Here is a 16,322-nt window from a genome sequence, read left to right as displayed (position 1 = left end):
GTTTAGTTAATCAGCAGATTAAGTGATTAAGATTCCACAGCCTTTTTTCACAGGGATAAGAAGTGTGTTTTTCCTTTTATTGTAGTTTAAATCTAAATTGTGGGATTGTTTGCAAATAAGGCATATTTCCAAATCAGTGATGGATTGGTGATCAGTTTTGGACATGGTATTGCAGTACACTGTGTTTAAACACTATGTTTTCATTATAGTAACATCAAATTTAGTTTGAGTTAATTCATGACTTCTCCTAGCACTTTCAAGAAGCAAGAATGCTTTTGTTCTTCTAACTAAAGACTTGATACACAGATACACAAAAGTGTAGTAATGACTTTGTAATGTGTAATTTGTACCTGAAAATTTCAGTCATAGCCACACATAGCAACTTGGCAGCGTTTGTTGGTTAGCAAACACTGATCACCCTGTCCCTGTGGAGGATTCTGTCCCTTTGTCTAGACGGGTGTGAAGCAAACAACACTTTTTACTTTCGAAATACATTTAGTCTTCCATTTTAATGTGGGATGAGACATTTAAGCTAGGTGTAAGAAAAAAAGGTATGGTTGTATATGCTGTACAAGTCCTTACCTTCTTCATATGCTATGTACAAATGTTTATGGTAAGTTTATATTATATCATTTGGTGTCATGGAGATGGTGGTGGAGAGCATTGTCTTACACATCTTTTTCCTTGTTCCAGCACTAGATGTTGATAGGTCGCTATATAAACATCTGATGCTAATTACTTCTTTTTTTCTACTTAAGAGGCATCTGTACAGCGTAGTTGTGACTGATAAAGGCTGCATGGGAAAAAAAAACATCTTTGTCTTTTGTAGACAAAGTTACTTCCTGTCGTTGAGTGCAAAACTTTTCTGTCATCATTAGTCAATATAACAAGGTTCACTCACAAAGCTTTCCCAGCGTGGCGGAAACTCTTCATGTTTACACACTTTCTGTCTTGTGTATTTGCAGCTCTTGTTTCCATTAAACTGTCAATGTCATGTGCCTGTAATTGCTTATGAATATTTTTTCATCGCCCAGTATTTGAACCATTTTCAGCCATTTGTCATTATGCCACACTGTAAAACCAATACCGCAGGCAAAATCTACTCCACCATACTAAGTCACACCAATAAATATACCCTTAATAGCCCACAATACAATATTTTTCTGTGTAATTCAGAGAAATAAAAATGCAATATGTTGCTTCTATAGATAGAAATGGTACATGTACATCAGTGGTCAACATTATCTCACATGACCAAATAATGCAATTTATATCTTAAAAAAAGACCACTGACCTTTGCCCATGGAGCGAGGGATCATGTAGTAATAGCATATTTGATTTCCTCTCCTCTGAATGTCCTTCCTGTTGTGTACATTGTGTTCTGTGTGTTTTTAACCTTTGCGGTGACTAGATTTGATACTCTTACCTATGCTGATGTAGACTCCAGTTCAGCTTGAAAAAGTGCAACTTGGAATGTTGAGGTTCATCTCGTTCTTTTGTTTTGTTGGTCTCAGTCTTGCAATTAGTGATAATATCACTATAAACACTCTTCTCATTGTTGTAATTACCCTAATCATCGTCAGTGAGAGGAAGATTGAATGAAACAGATCTCAATACACAATGTCAATATCCATAGAAGAAGAAAATAGATTTTTCACTTAGAGGTGAAATGGTACTTACATGTAAGAGCCCATTACTGTCCTCTTTGAAACTTCCTCTCACCAATCTTACAAAGCACTTGGCCATTCGTGCATCATTTACAACAACAAAGACTTTCTGGTCATCAACTTCTTAAGCATTCTCTCTCCTGCTCTAATTATTTTCCACTGTACTCTTCCTACCTTTGTGTTTCTTACATCCTACACTTCTCCTTCTCTCCTTTTTGCTGTTTTTGTAATTGTCCACGTTGTCTCTGCCATCCCCCTCTCCATTATCACCTTTTGTTTTTACTCAGTCCAGGTGTTCTGCTTCCCCGAGTAATACATCCCAGTACAGCTATACTGCTGTTTTTCCCCCCCATCTGGTGGTTTCCAACAAGAAGCAATGAAGCCATAAACACATCAATTAGTGCACCAGAGTAATATATGCAGAAACGTACCCAGAAGTACAGTTTTTCGTTTCTTTGGATATATTTTTCTACCACAACAAACATATACATACCGATAAGATTGAGAGATGACAACTGGTACCCAACCTCGATTCATAAAGGCAGGAAATACAGACAGTTGAAGAGGTCAGAGAAAAGCGAAGCAAAACACGGAGTGAAGTGTTTACTTGTGTTGTGTTTAATATAAACAACACAAATTACCATCTCGTGTTTGTGTTTCTGTATTTGATGTATGTACAGTTGTACTTTACATACAGTATATACTGAAGACATTTTCTGGTCAGTATTAATGGATGGAGAGTGGTGTTTTTCACAGCACAATACTGATTCCCTGCATTCTTCTTGAGTGTCAAAACACGGCACCTACATTAGCCACAATGCAACTTCGGTCATACTTTTGGGTGTGTTATGTTACTTTGCATTTGTGGTGTCTGAATAATCAGGAAAATTCATGTGAATGCCCCCTGAAGTCGGAACAACAACTCAGAAAGTCTGAGAAAAGTTTGGTACACGAGTTGCCGGGTTGTTGACGTCATGCAAGTAGAAACGTGGTTGGTGGTTAGAAACATTTGATTAGTGTTGCAAAATCACATATTGCATATACAGTTTTTGCTAACATGTCATTTGTGATATAGTGTTAGGTTAGGTTAATTTGGAAAGTTATTTATTAGCAGTATTTGCAGTACAAGCAATATTTTAGTGGTTTCAGGTAATTAACAGTAGTTACAGTTGCAGTAACAACTCTGGGACAAAAATCTCTTTATAATTTAAAGCTTTAAACTGTTTCAGCATACTTGGATGACAATGACAATACAACACATCTTTGTAATACCGTCCATGTTGTTTGCCACATTCTGACTTAAAAGCACATGAACACACTGAAGTGGGAAGAACGACTTCACAACTCGGGACGTGGTACCATCCGAGGAGCAAGTGAATGCATGGTTAGTGGTGGCTAGTGTAGCCTCAAACCGCAAGCATCAAACTGAGGTGAGTTAGTAGTTTCTAGCCTGACATTAGCTGATGTTTAAAATTTTCAGACTTTGCCCACCTCTTTCCTGAGACGCAAAGGCTTTATACTACTTTTCCCACATAAACAGTAGTACTCCCCAAGACCTCCAAACAGACTTTTATGTGTAAAGTCAGTGGAGTTTCCCCTAAATTATATTCCCCAAAGTAAATGTCTTTCACTCACTTTATTATGTAAAGCCACGGTGGTCTCACTTTGTGTTCCTGATGGAGGGCATTAGATTCTATCCGAGAGCAAAACTACTGAAGAGACAATATGAAATTTTAATGTGTGTTATTTCTTTCTTGTAGCCTGGTAGCAGATGTAACACAGAGCTCTACCACTGTTTGTCATGTGGGACATGTGAACAGATCATTACAGTAGCTAAGTTGCTAAAAAGACAAATGTCATCTCAGCGTCCCAACCCATAAAACTAAAGACCTGTACAGGCCCCAGTGGAAGGAATCTGTCCTCTCTAAACCCTGCGTGGTGATTGGGTGAGCCCAGAGTCCGCCTTCTCCAGACCCCCTGGACTATATAAAGCTCCACCAGAGCCTCTCAGGGCTTAGAGGAATGTGATCAAACAAACCTCTGGACCCTGAGCACCAGCACTCGTATGAAACACGCTTACATGCAGTCAAATTTGCTTACATACCAAGTGAACCTGCGATCAGGCTGGCACCCATGTTTCACACTATGGTTGATTTCTCAGAGAAGTACCTTGAAAGGTAAGCGCAAGGCAGTGTTCATCTGCACTTTGATTTTCAATATCAAGAATTACTAACATCAGAAGGAAGGGTGTAGAAGGTGTGGAGTGGGGGCTGCTTTGCCTCCCACAGGAATGGATGCTGTCAAGCTGGTAGGAAGCTATCTGACCTCTACATGGATCTCATTTGACAGTCGCAGTGAGGGAAAGAATCCCCCCTGAGGCTGGAGCGCTCAAACTATTTTGGAGGAAGCAGTTTTAAGTTCTAACTTGAGGCTGCCCCTTTTTCTTATAATACACAGCCTGGATTTCAGGAATAGGATTGGCTCATGTGGTCTTTTTGGCTAGGAAGGTGAGTTTGCTCAGAAATAGAGCTCCTTTTTTGGACTTGATTGAGGCAGACTGTGAATGAGATGTTATATTTATGGACAAAATTTAGGACACTTCCCTTTTTCATTGTTCTTCGAGGAATATTACAGAGAGACTTTCTTGGTTATGAGGCACTGTAAAGGTTTGGCTTTCTCTCTCTCTTTCTGTTACTGTATGTGTTTTTGGTTTTGGATGCATCACATCTATGGACTGATTTGTCTGTGAAGAAAACACAGGGCAAATGTGCCCCCATATGTTTTCAGACAGAGCCCTAATAGTCTGAATGTTATTTTAAGTGCCCTTAACCTGACCCATTATACTCATACAAACAGACACACATGCTTGCACAGTGTTATTTTTGTATCCTGACCTGTACATCACAGGCACACCTCTTTCTGTAAATACAGAGTGGCAGAGTGAATGAAAACAAGCTTGAACGTTGCTCACCTGGTGCTGCTGTTCTCACCATCTGTATTGCAGTTCCTCCTCTCCTCTGCTCTCACTGCCGTACCCTTGATCTCACAGGCCAGGCTTTACAAATGGTGCGTTGTGATCTGCAGTGTGTCTGTCTGCAGCTCTCCCCCATGTGCTCCCAGAGCCTTTCCCTGGGAGTGCGGCCTACTTTTCAGAATACCAGGAATAGCCAGCGGGGTGCTATTAGTGCATCTAATGTGAGCCAAGCAAAGAGGGAATAAAGAGTATAGAAACCTGCACATAATTGCGGAGTGAAAGACCTCTTGCTCTTTCGCTCAAGCACATGAAGTGCTATCTCTTGTGCAGACACAAGCAGACATGTGCTGCAAACATGGACATGCTGCATGTAGTGTGCTCGGGGAGGGGCAGTGAAGCAGACATTTCTGGGTGGCAGCGTGTTAGATCAAAGATCATCCTAATTTGATAATCCTCTACACAGCATGTATCAGTCTTTTTGTAGATTGAGTTAGGTGTAGGGGTTATGGGCTATGTAATAAATCTAATGGAGTCCGATACAGTACATTGCTAATTGTATTAGCTCTGGGGAGCTATTAAGAAGTATCAACTTTAAATACAGAGGTACTTGAAGTGAGAGAGGTCACAATGGTAGTCAACGGGGGTCTCTGTTGACTCCCATTGTGTCCCACAGGCAGTTTAATTTATGGCAGCTGCCATGCAGGAAGAAACTCTTTATCTGAAGCTGAAGCTCAAGAAACCTCACACCTCCTGCAGTATGACAAACTACCAAACATGCAGACTTAACAGAAAAAAGTGTTACCACGATCAGTACTGCCAGTGTGTAGTGGTTTATAAAGGAGACAACTACATAACATAGATTTATCACTTCAAGAATAGTGTCTGTACTGTGTGTATAAGTGGAAATACAAATCATGGGATGATGAAAGCTCAAGTTGTTTCTAGTGTCGACACCGCACAACTACTTGGAGTGAAATAATGCCATGCAAGCAATCTGTGCTGCTGGAGGGCGGAAAATGTCACCTGTTTGCGTTTGCAATATCCATTCACACCCACTTGGTGGCAGGATAGAAACATACATTTCCCTCAAAGTGACTGTTGTTATGACATCATTGTCACATCATTTCCATACAGGCTCGTCTTGTATAAAAGCAGACATAAATAATAAAGCCTCTTTTGTCAGGCCAACAAAATATTTTCCAGCCCTTATAAAACACAAGTTTCTCCTCTTCCTCACATGTACTGGCAAGACAGAGGCTCTGTTTTTTAGGGAACACATGCACAGCTCAAGACCTAATTGCCTTGAGTCCAACCTAAAAATAGAACAATCTAATGAATCCTGCTCTGATGTTATGAGTTTATTTAACAGCAAGAGAGTTTTTATTTGGGCAATAATGTCCTTCAGGCTGTGAGCTGTTCACAGGGATACTGGGTTACAGCGCCTTGTTGTTTCCAAGACAGAGAGGCCTGAATTGTGCTCAGAAGTTCAGTATCTGGTTAATGCCTGCTTCATACAGGGCACATTATTGGATAATGGATGACTCATCTCTCCATCAGTGACGCTGTGTAGATGTATAGGTATTCCTTACAATTAAATTCCTCTGGTTTAAAAGTGTATTTTATGGTTCCTCTAAGAGTTTTTCAGTCTCTCTCTTGTCCTTTATCTATTTTTCTCCTTATTATCTATTTTATCTTATAATAGGCCTCTATTTTGTGGTTCTCTGGGTCAACTAAAGTAGCCTCCATCAGCTGAACACCCCCCTCAACCCAACAAAAACACACCCAAATCAATACACCCACAAAGTCACACTCATGCTTCCAATAACTCGTGTAGTCATGTTGTATCAATGTGTATGAGCATGTTTCTGCCTTTCCTGTCCTGCAGCAGTTGGAAAAACTGACATTAGACAGCTGACTGTGTTCTCTGTTCAGTTTCAGCAGCCACAGGCACATTTACGCGTGTATAAACGGTCGCTCTCCCACTTCCCCTCACTCACACACATGCACACGTTGGCGCAGACGGGGAGTTTTCCAACACCTGTGACTTGCATGAAAGCACCAGTGAAGTGGGCATGAGTTGGCACAGGTGGGAGTGGGCGTGGGTGGGTGTTCGTTCGTTCATCCGCTTGTACAGTATTTGCGCTAATCTGCAGTTGTGCGTTCTCCCCCCTGTGTGCATGTTTGAATGATAAGTGTCTATAACTGGAAGTCCTGTTTCTTAATTTGGGGTGTACATGCTCTCCTGGGGGCTGTTGGTTGGCAATGGGACAGCTTGCAGTGATTAGGGCCGGCGAGCACACACTGCCGTGCTGCATTATTAGCAGGCCAGCCAATCCACAGTGGAAATCAAAAGCAGGGACTCAGGAAATGGGTGTTGAGTGAGGTCACATCCCAACGAGGCAGCACGTGCTCCAGGTCGGGAAAAGTCAGGACACGCACCAAGGGATTATGGGAATGCGCAGATTTCTGGAGGAACCCAAGGGGGACTGAGGGTTGGTGTATCGCCTTTTGTGAGATTTAAGGTGGCGCATGTGCAGTGGTGTGTGTGTGTGTGTGTGTGTGTGTGTGTGTGTGTGTGATCGTTGGAGGAAAGTGAAACATCTGAGGTGGGTGGTCAGGAGGATTTTGGATGCTGCTGCTGGTGGTAATGCAGCAGAGGGGTGAGGAGGTCACTGTGCCCTGTTGCCTCGGCCCTGGGTCAGCTCCCTCTTAGCAACCCCTCTAGGCGCATGGAGAATGGCATGATGAAACAGAGGAGTGAGGATTGAGTCTCTCTCCTCCTTCTCTGCCACATTCGCTCAGTCCCTGCCGAGGAACCTGTCAGGGACACATCTACAGGAAAGACTGTGAGATATTAGATTGACAGGAGAGACGCGAAGCAAGGAAAAGGGAGCTTGACATCCGCCTTTTGGAAAAATTCGGCGCCACCATACCTACACACCTGGCTGAAGACTAAAATGTACACAACAATGAAATTTATTTTCCCCTTTTCTGGCGTTTGTGGGTTTGATTTCATGTGGATTGGATTTACAGTGCTGAAGATCTTAATTGGTGATTCCCATGGATTGTTTTAATTGTGGACTTTGGACTTGGACTGAACACACTTTCTTCCCCTGTCTCTTTTTCTCTACCTCCTCTATCATTCCTTTCATCCTCATTCCATATTTCTCCTGGTCCTGGCTCTACCTTCCCCGCTTCTCCGCGTCCTTCTGTATTCATAAATCTTCCTTTCTCTCTTCCCTCTCTTGCCAACTCTCTCCTTCATTCTCTCCTCTATCTTTCTTTCACTCAGGGCCAAAGACATGAAGAATCGGCTGGCTTTCCTGCGGAGGAGGAATGAATCCCCAGGAAGCAACCCAGCCAGCAAGTTAGACAAAGCTATGAAGTCAGTCAAGTAAGTGGCCACTTCCTGACAGTATGTGCATGTGGGTGTGGGTGAGACTTTTTTCCAGGTCTCACCACAACTGGTGATGACTTGGCCTTGGAAGGCAAGACACGTGGGCAGCAGCGGCTATTGTAATGTGTGGCATCATTAAAATGAATCAGAGAATGTTTGAGTAACAGTGGCCCATCTGAATGAGATGCAGTGAATTGTTTGGATGCATTTTTTTTTAATTATCTAGAAAATATGTTTACCATATTAAATATATTCATGTCAACAATGAAATCTCAGAGATCGATTTGATGTTTAAGGCTGATAAAAGACTGGTGTTTCAATGCTGTGGTGCTTTTTTGATTGACTTCACAGGAAGCTAATAGGTGTGCGTGATGGGCAACCATTCTTTATATACTTTCCATATATTCAACACTTGGTCCCAAACAACTGAAATAAATGTCCTCTGTGGAATTAGAAATCAACATTATAGGGTATTGTATTAAAATTTCCCTTATAACAGTATGAGAATGTCATATATGTAATATTTTAACAGCCAATCAGCTGCTTCAACTTTTAAATGCAATATTTAATATATATTTATAAACACAATTGTAAGAGCAAGTGTTTTGTTGATTTGATTGAACAGATATTAGAATATCTGCTAAAACTCAAATCCATTGTCAAAAGGCACACAAATAAGTCCACGTTGACTAAAATGCACCTGAAATTACCACTTTTTTCTTACTGTGTCAAATATGGCCTCGGATGTTGATTACAGTGAGTGTAAGATGAGCACTGTGAAGAGGCATGCTTTATAGCAGGGTATTGAAAGGATGAGAGGCAGCAGGGGGCAGACAGACACTGGTGGGGGGAGGAGGTCTTTAAATCCCGACAACACATTCCCATTGGCCGGCTGGAGCCCCTCCCCTCCCTCCTTCCAAGTTGCATTCTGTGGCAATATAAAAGCCTACCCCACTAGGGTGAAGCAGATAGACTCTTAGTGTTGTTAAGTGTACATGAGGCTGGACTGAAAGTGAGGCAAAGACCAGTGGACTCAGACTATTGAGTGGAGGAAAGCAGTTGACGTCCATGTTTCCACTCATCTACCAAGCATAGACAAAGTTCTGCGGATGGGTCACACCATGAGAAACCTGGCTGAGATGGGCTTGTTAAAGAATCGCTCTGCTTTTATCTGCAGGCCCACCCCGGAGGAGGCACTGAAATGGGGGGACTCGCTTGACAAGCTGCTGGCACACAAATGTAAGTTACTTTTAATTCCTTTTCCTGCTTTTCTTTCTGCTTTGTCTCTCATCTTCTCCTTCCTTTGCATACATGGGAATCTTCTGTCTTTTGTTTGGATACTTTAGTGCAATGTGGTTCTTGACAGTAGGTGAATCTATAGATACAGTGCTTGCATGAGGGGGAGGGTGGTGAGCACAGGGAATATGCATGTGCTCATATATGGATTACACACACAAACAAAAGCTGCCGCAGTGAACGGGCAGCTTGCAAGTTTCCCTAATCCCAACAGAACAGAGTCTGTGCTTTATGTAGAGAGACAGGGGGGAGAGACTAAAACAGGCAACCTGCAAGTGTGTTGCTATTTTTGTGTTCCTCAATTCATCTTCCACAGCTCAGTCCCAATTCTTTTTCAAAGCTGATACAAAGCCAGCGCTACATCTGTTCCTCATTCGGCATCGTTGGCCTCTTTATTCTCCCCCTTCTAATTTCCTCTCTTCCACCTCTTACCTCACTCCCGCTTACCAGAATGAGCTAAGAGAGGACCGCTGGTACTGCTTATCAGCGTGGGTGATTCATGGGAACGGAAAGGTGCAGACAAGAGCAGTGGGTGGACACGGCTTCCTGCTATTCTTTCTTCTGGATGCCTTCTTTTTCAAATCATTAACTGGACTGAAACTTAAAAATCTCAGAGTGCCAGAATTAGTCCTTTCCCCCTTAACGCTAAAACAGCCATCTCTTTGTTCATTCACAGCATTTCTGTAAGGTAATGCATAAATGTCATTCTGAATAATAAGAAAGGATTGTGTCAGTGGGGTGATGTCATTTAAACGGAGTTGAGGACAATGTGCTGTAGTGTTGAGAGTTTTTTTAAAAGAAAAATCAAATTTTATTCCAACCACATGACTCAAGAGGCCGTCACAGAGCTATTTTAGGCGCTGAAACTCCAATGAGTGCTTCAGCTGTGAGGTTGCCATGGCACTCTAGTCAACTCTCCTCTTGTTTATTCTCCTCCTCTCCCTCAGATGGTCTGGCAGCTTTCAGAGCTTTCCTGCGCACGGAGTTCAGCGAGGAGAATCTGGAATTCTGGCTAGCATGTGAGGAATACAAGAAGGTCAAATCGCAGTCCAAGATGGCCTCAAAAGCCAAGAAAATCTTTGCAGAGTACATCGCCATCCAGTCCTGTAAAGAGGTGAGTGAGGGTGGCTTCTGGCCTCTTGCAAAAAAATAATATAAAAAAGAAGAAACATGCATTTTCCCTCTTTGTATTTCTTCAAAATGACTAATGTAACTACACTTCCCTAACTTATTTTATTATTTTCTTCTGCAGGTAAATCTGGACTCGTATACCAGAGATCACACTAAGGACAACCTGCAGAATGTGACACGCTCCTGCTTTGACCTAGCGCAGAGGCGGATATACGGGCTGATGGAGAAGGACTCATACCCCCGCTTCCTGCGCTCAGAACTCTACTCGGACTTAATCAACCAAAAAAAGCCCAGCTCCACTCCAACTTCATCTGCATCATAAGAGACCAGAAAATGATATAAGGGGAAGAGAAAGATGATGATGAGAACGGGGGAAAACGGGGTAGACTTGAAAACAGTACGGGGTTGGGATGTGAGGTTCTTTGTTTGCCTTTTTTAAAAATTGATTTTGTGTCTGTCATTATGTCCACTATGATTTTTTTGGTTGTTATGATGTGAGAGGACGGCAAAGCTATGGCACTGCAAAGGAATGTAGTTTACACATTTACCAGGTGGATGGATGAATGAATGGATTGATTAACGGATGGATGGGTGTTAGTAAAAATACAGAAGCCCAAAAGCAAGGGCTTGGAGCAGGAGCTGGACGCTTGTCTGATCCCCCCCCCCCCCCCCCCCCCACACACACACACACACACGTTTTTAAGTTTTCATCCAGTTGTACTGGAGAAAATGAGGGGTTGCTCAGAAAACCCTGCAGACATGAATGACAGTCCGGTACTGTTTTTTCACTTTTTCCCCTTCATTTCCTTTTAAAACTCCAACTTTAAATCCCCTCCTTTCCTCCACCATTCCACCGTTTTCTCTATGAAGCCACTTCAAAGCTGTTGGTACGACACAAGATCCTTTTTCTTCCTGTTTTTGTTTTTTTTATCAGCCTCTAAACTGTATGATGGTGGGGCGGGGGAGATGTCTGAATGAAAGCTAGCGCTATGGCTCTGTTTCACATGCATCTCTGTTAAACACCTACACCCTCTCAAAGCTTCTATAAATGGCTTTCGCCATATTCAGTTCTCCCAAGACTGTGGAAACATACTGTGAGCGTTCACAAGCGGGACAAAGATGGAGACAGCGATGGGCAAAGAACATAAATGTACAAATAACGGATGGACTGGAGCTGTGATGAAACACAGACATGTGTCACTCACTCTCACATTCAAAGCCAGTAATGGAAAAAAAGACGACTTGCTTCCTGTCTCCAAAGACTGTTTACAACAAGGAACGAAAAACTGAAGAAGAAAATGGCAGAAGTGTTCCCTGCAGCCAAACAACATTTCTTTAACATTGTAGCTCATTCTGGACTAATTGAGGAAGCATTCTCAGGACATTGCTATGACAGGTTCCAGCTTCGTTTATCTTCTCAGCTGTTTCTGTTTTTTTACACACTTACTGTTTTTATATGCTTTTGGGTTCCAACCTGCACTCCCTAGATCTACTGAGCAATACACAAGAGGTTGCTCGTGTCGTAGTCTGAGGAAAAAATTGCTTCATGTTGTACAAAAGTTTGCCTATTTATTTAGATTAACTTGCTGGATGCTTCTACAGACACCCATCACCTCCTCTAAAGCACTCAGCTGAAAGCTCTCACTTTCCTCTTAACCACCAAACAGGTCCAGTGCTGTCCTGAACTTTTAAGTGCAATATGTTTTTTATTTTATTTTATTATTATGTTTTGTTTGTTCATTTCTTTGGATAATTTTGACTTTTTATGGGGAAAGATGAACGGCTTGAGCTCTGTATTAACTTTATTTGTTAAGAGAAAAAAACCCCATAGAGCTATAAGGTTGACTTACAACGCAAACTTTCAAGAAACATAAGTAGTTTAATGAATTTTAAGCAAGTGATTCTAACTGTGTTAACCCCTGGCAGCAGGCAGCTGGGGGTGTTATGGTTGTAAATATAATTCTTTAAGAAAACTATGTGATAACACATTAAAATAAACAAAAACAAAAAACCAATAGGTCTCTGCTGGTGGTGAAAGTGGGACTCAGCTGTATCTATGTAAATATGAGAGACTCAAAACTATAAGATGACATGTATTGTTAAAATAAAATAGGTGAGCAAGAGCAGGTACGATCTGCTCTTTTGCCTGGTCATGCACTGCTTGTAAGGAGTTTTCTGAAATGCATTTTATCATTTTCACTGTTTACAATTCAAAATGCATCTCCTGTGATAGCAAGTGAAAACAGTAGAGTACATTTGGTGTCATTGCTAATGATAAATAAACCAACCAACTGATGAAATAAGATGTGTTGTCTCTGAATTTTTCTTATAATGTGCACTTGCATATTGGTCACAAACACGCCAAGACTGACCGTGCATTCAAGTGGGCCATAAGCTTCCATGCACTGAAAACATGTAACAAGACGGTTGTATGAAGTTGCTTAAAGAAATAGCTCAACATTTTAGTAAAAGCATTTATTCGCTTTCTTGCAGTGAGATGAGAAGACTGATACCACTCTCATTATGTACGCTAATTAAGAAGCTACTGCCACCAGCCACTTAGCTTAGCTTAGCATTAAGACTGGAAACAGCTAACCTGGCTTGCCTACAAACACCACTAAAAGTCACTAATTAACACATCGCTTTTATGCTTCAGTTTTTGTACGTAAGTATAAAACAAAGATATAATGTGTTAATCGGTGAGGTTTAGAGATGCCAAGCTGTTTCCCCCTGCTTGCGCTCTTTATGCTAAGCTAAACATGTGCTGACTCTAGGTTCATATTTAGTGCTGAGATGTGAGAGTGGTATCAATCTTGTGTATTTCCCAAAATGTCAAACCATTCCCTTGAGTAACTGAACCATCTTATATAAGGAAATTTGGTTTATTACTACTTGTGTCTTAACTTACATTCCTGGTTTTGTAATAATAACATTAAACTCGCCAAGTTAATTTTTTAAACAAATTAATCTCTGAACATGATGGCAACACTAAAACAAGTCACATGAATAACTGTGTTTTAAACAAACATCACAGAGAGTTTCCTTGTTCAACTTTGCCCTGTAGTGCTGTTCTCCGTGCACAATTTTCCTGTGAAATATTACACATTTTGGGCGAGCTTAATTTTGGTTTCACCCGCAAATAAACTGGTTTAGATTATACGGCTAAAAGGATTGTCTGAATGCGTTTCTTGCCCTGTCTCGTAGCGATGGCATTTTTTTGCCAGATCCCACTGAGTACAATGTTATTATCATAACCAATGGAAATTATAGTCAAAACTATGAAAGCAAGGTCTAAATTGTTTCATATTCAAGTTTTCATACTCTTTGTCAACAATCTGAAATTGTTGGTGATCATCAGTGAGGATGATGGTCCTCACTGATCATCATCATTCCTATCGCAATGATGATGCAGCAGGAAATTTTATATTTTACAGTTTTCATATGTTATTTCATCACTAAATCCACTTCTGAGAAGTTTTGAGGCAATCAACTGTGTAGATTTAGAATATTGACAGTTTTACAAACAATGATGGCGGATCAAAAATGTGCTTAAACGTTTGGAATTGCGGAGCTCCCCACGTGGAGGTTGGCTGCCCGCCCACAGAGCCCTCTGGTCCTACAGTCACACAGACCGCTGCAGAGGAAAACACAGCTGTAAGGTTTTCATACTGCTTATCTGTCTTTACATTCTGAGTAATGTTGAAATGTTTTAACTTAAATCAAGAGTGTGTGGGTTGCGTGTGTCGCGTTGAACATTACTTCGCGGCAATTGTGTGTGGCATTGCTATGACGACCAGCTACATTGAGGGGTACTATCTCTGGGTACTATCTGCAATGGAAAACGGAGGACGGCGGACCAAAACCGAGTCGAGTAGAATCGAGTCGAGGTGAGTTGAGCTGGGGGCAGTTTGTGTTTGTCTGTGTGTTTGGGGGTGATCAGTCTGAAGTAGTGTTAATAACAGCTTCAGTAACAGCTTCTAATCTTCTTAACCAGCTGCCATCTGTTTTGAAGGCCTTTTTTTCCCTAAAAGAATCAGCCTTTCTAATGCCTCCCTCGGCCTGTTTCCTCTCCGTCTCAGTCCCTGTCTTTTTGTCTTCAGAACCCATGCTAGAATTTTTTTGTGCTCATCTTTTATGCCATGCAATCATGCATGTGCAGAGGCGGGTGCCATGGTTGCTTGAGCACCTACCCTTTTGCCCTTTGATGCCCAAAGTGCCCTTTTATCAATGCAAAATTTCCTTAATTTATTTATTTTTAAATTTGTAAAGGCCCCTTTGTGAAGGCCTGCCCAATCAAAGTATTAGTAAAATGAATGACTAATAATTTCCCGTTAAATAAAATGACCCACACGATGACCTTTCCCTGATGACCTCATCCGTGACGAGCCCCCCCATTCAGACACTGTTAGTGATTCAGCAGCACTACCTACAGTACCTATGATTCCGCCGGTCAGAGGGGTTTGCCACAGTGTGCTTGTTGTGGGTTGTTGGGTGTATTTTACAAGAAAGACGCAAAGAGAGCATGCACAGTTGTGGTGTACATTACTGTGTGTCGCCTGTAGAAGTAACGTTAGCTGCCGGCTAACACTATGCCGACAGCTAACATTACTTCTATACATAGATAATCAAAGGTGCTCTGTTCACTTCCTTCTTGCTGTTTGAGAAAAGTTTCTTTATGTAAATTGACTAAAAACCTTTCACTTAAACTAGGATTATTACAGTAACTTAATAAAAACGTAGTGTACCTTAAAACAATTATAACAACATTGGTAAAACCGGCTGATACTGATACTTATTCCTCCGACTTATAGCCTACTTATCAGCCCTTTTTTTTTTAATCATTTAATTCAGAACAGTATTGGAATAGATTTAGCCTACATTTGAACTGTGTTTACAACAGCAAACCTACTATCTAAAACTAAATAACTGTAAAGCAGCAACTGTTCCCTGTAAGTTGTCAGCCCATAGTGTTTTAAAGCTAGAGCTGGGTATCCCCCGTGTTTCTTTTTCAAGATTGCGTCACAGCATTTGCTGATATGTCGATACAGAAGCATCTATATACGCGTATCAGCAAGGGATGCACCACAATATATTTCTGTATCGATATTTGGAGAACAGCCCCATTTTAAATCCTTGTTCCATGTGCCCCTTTTATACTTTGAATACCTGCCCTTCCAAAGCTCTCTGCATGGCCCTGCATACAATGGAGGTCCCGCTCTTGAATTCCTTTACCAAATCCTTTTGTTCAAGTTTCCTTCCTCACTATAATCTGTGTCAACCATGTCACAGTGTCTGTCATTGTTTTCAAATTCATCTGTCACGTGAGCCCCAAAACACACCAGCTTGTATTTCCTGCTCAGATCTCATGCCCTTCTATACCAAATATAGCCATCAATGTTTCTTCCTCTGTGAAAGTCTCTTATCTTACTTTCTTGTTAGGGGAAAAATTGTCACCAGGATATGAAGTGACAAGTGTTATCATCTTTATTTACAGCAGTCTCTCCATGTTGTGCAACATTAAAAAGACACCCACGTCTTGTCTGCCAGGCTATGGGGAAATAAGCTTCCAATCCCTTTTTTTCTTTATTGCTTTGTCAGTTCATGCCATATAATTTAAATTAAGTATTAAGCTAGAGGTTATTTAGCTTAGCAAAAAGACTGGAAGGATGGGGAAACGCTGCCTAGCCAAGAAATAGTTCTGGCACATAACTCCCTAAAAAACAACAATTTATGGATTAATCAAACAAGATATAAAGCGTTAATTAGTGAGCTTTAGAGGTGCTGTTAAGCAACATTTAAAATTTTTGGACATAGCCAGGCTAGCTGTTTCCCCTGTTTCCAGTCTTTAAGCTATTCA

General features: G+C 41.3%; 1 protein-coding gene across 7 annotated transcripts in view; it reads left to right on the top strand.

Annotated features, from left to right (window-relative positions):
• rgs3a (regulator of G protein signaling 3a) overlaps positions 1-12,768 on the top strand; it is a 157,776-nt gene extending 145,008 nt beyond the window's left edge. For 6 of the 7 annotated variants that reach the window (XM_038733259.1, XM_038733261.1, XM_038733260.1 and 3 more), the window contains 4 exons: positions 7,934-8,035; positions 9,216-9,277; positions 10,282-10,448; positions 10,587-12,768. In XM_038733259.1, coding sequence (XP_038589187.1) covers positions 7,934-8,035; positions 9,216-9,277; positions 10,282-10,448; positions 10,587-10,787 — 532 coding nt within the window. In that variant the 3' untranslated portion in view covers positions 10,788-12,768. Of the gene's footprint in view, positions 1-3,678; positions 3,845-7,933; positions 8,036-9,215; positions 9,278-10,281; positions 10,449-10,586 lie in introns of those variants that run through there. The other variant, XM_038733265.1, reaches the window with a different exon arrangement.
• The last annotated feature ends 3,554 nt before the right edge of the window (positions 12,769-16,322 follow it).

The sequence above is a fragment of the Micropterus salmoides genome, unplaced genomic scaffold (genome assembly GCF_014851395.1).
Source record: "Micropterus salmoides isolate LMB-PRFRI ecotype aquatic unplaced genomic scaffold, ASM1485139v1 Ms_hic_scaffold_20, whole genome shotgun sequence".
Lineage (NCBI taxonomy): Eukaryota > Metazoa > Chordata > Actinopteri > Centrarchiformes > Centrarchidae > Micropterus > Micropterus salmoides.
The sequence above is the reverse complement of the archived record's forward strand: the minus strand, read 5'-3'. Positions and strand labels throughout refer to the sequence as shown.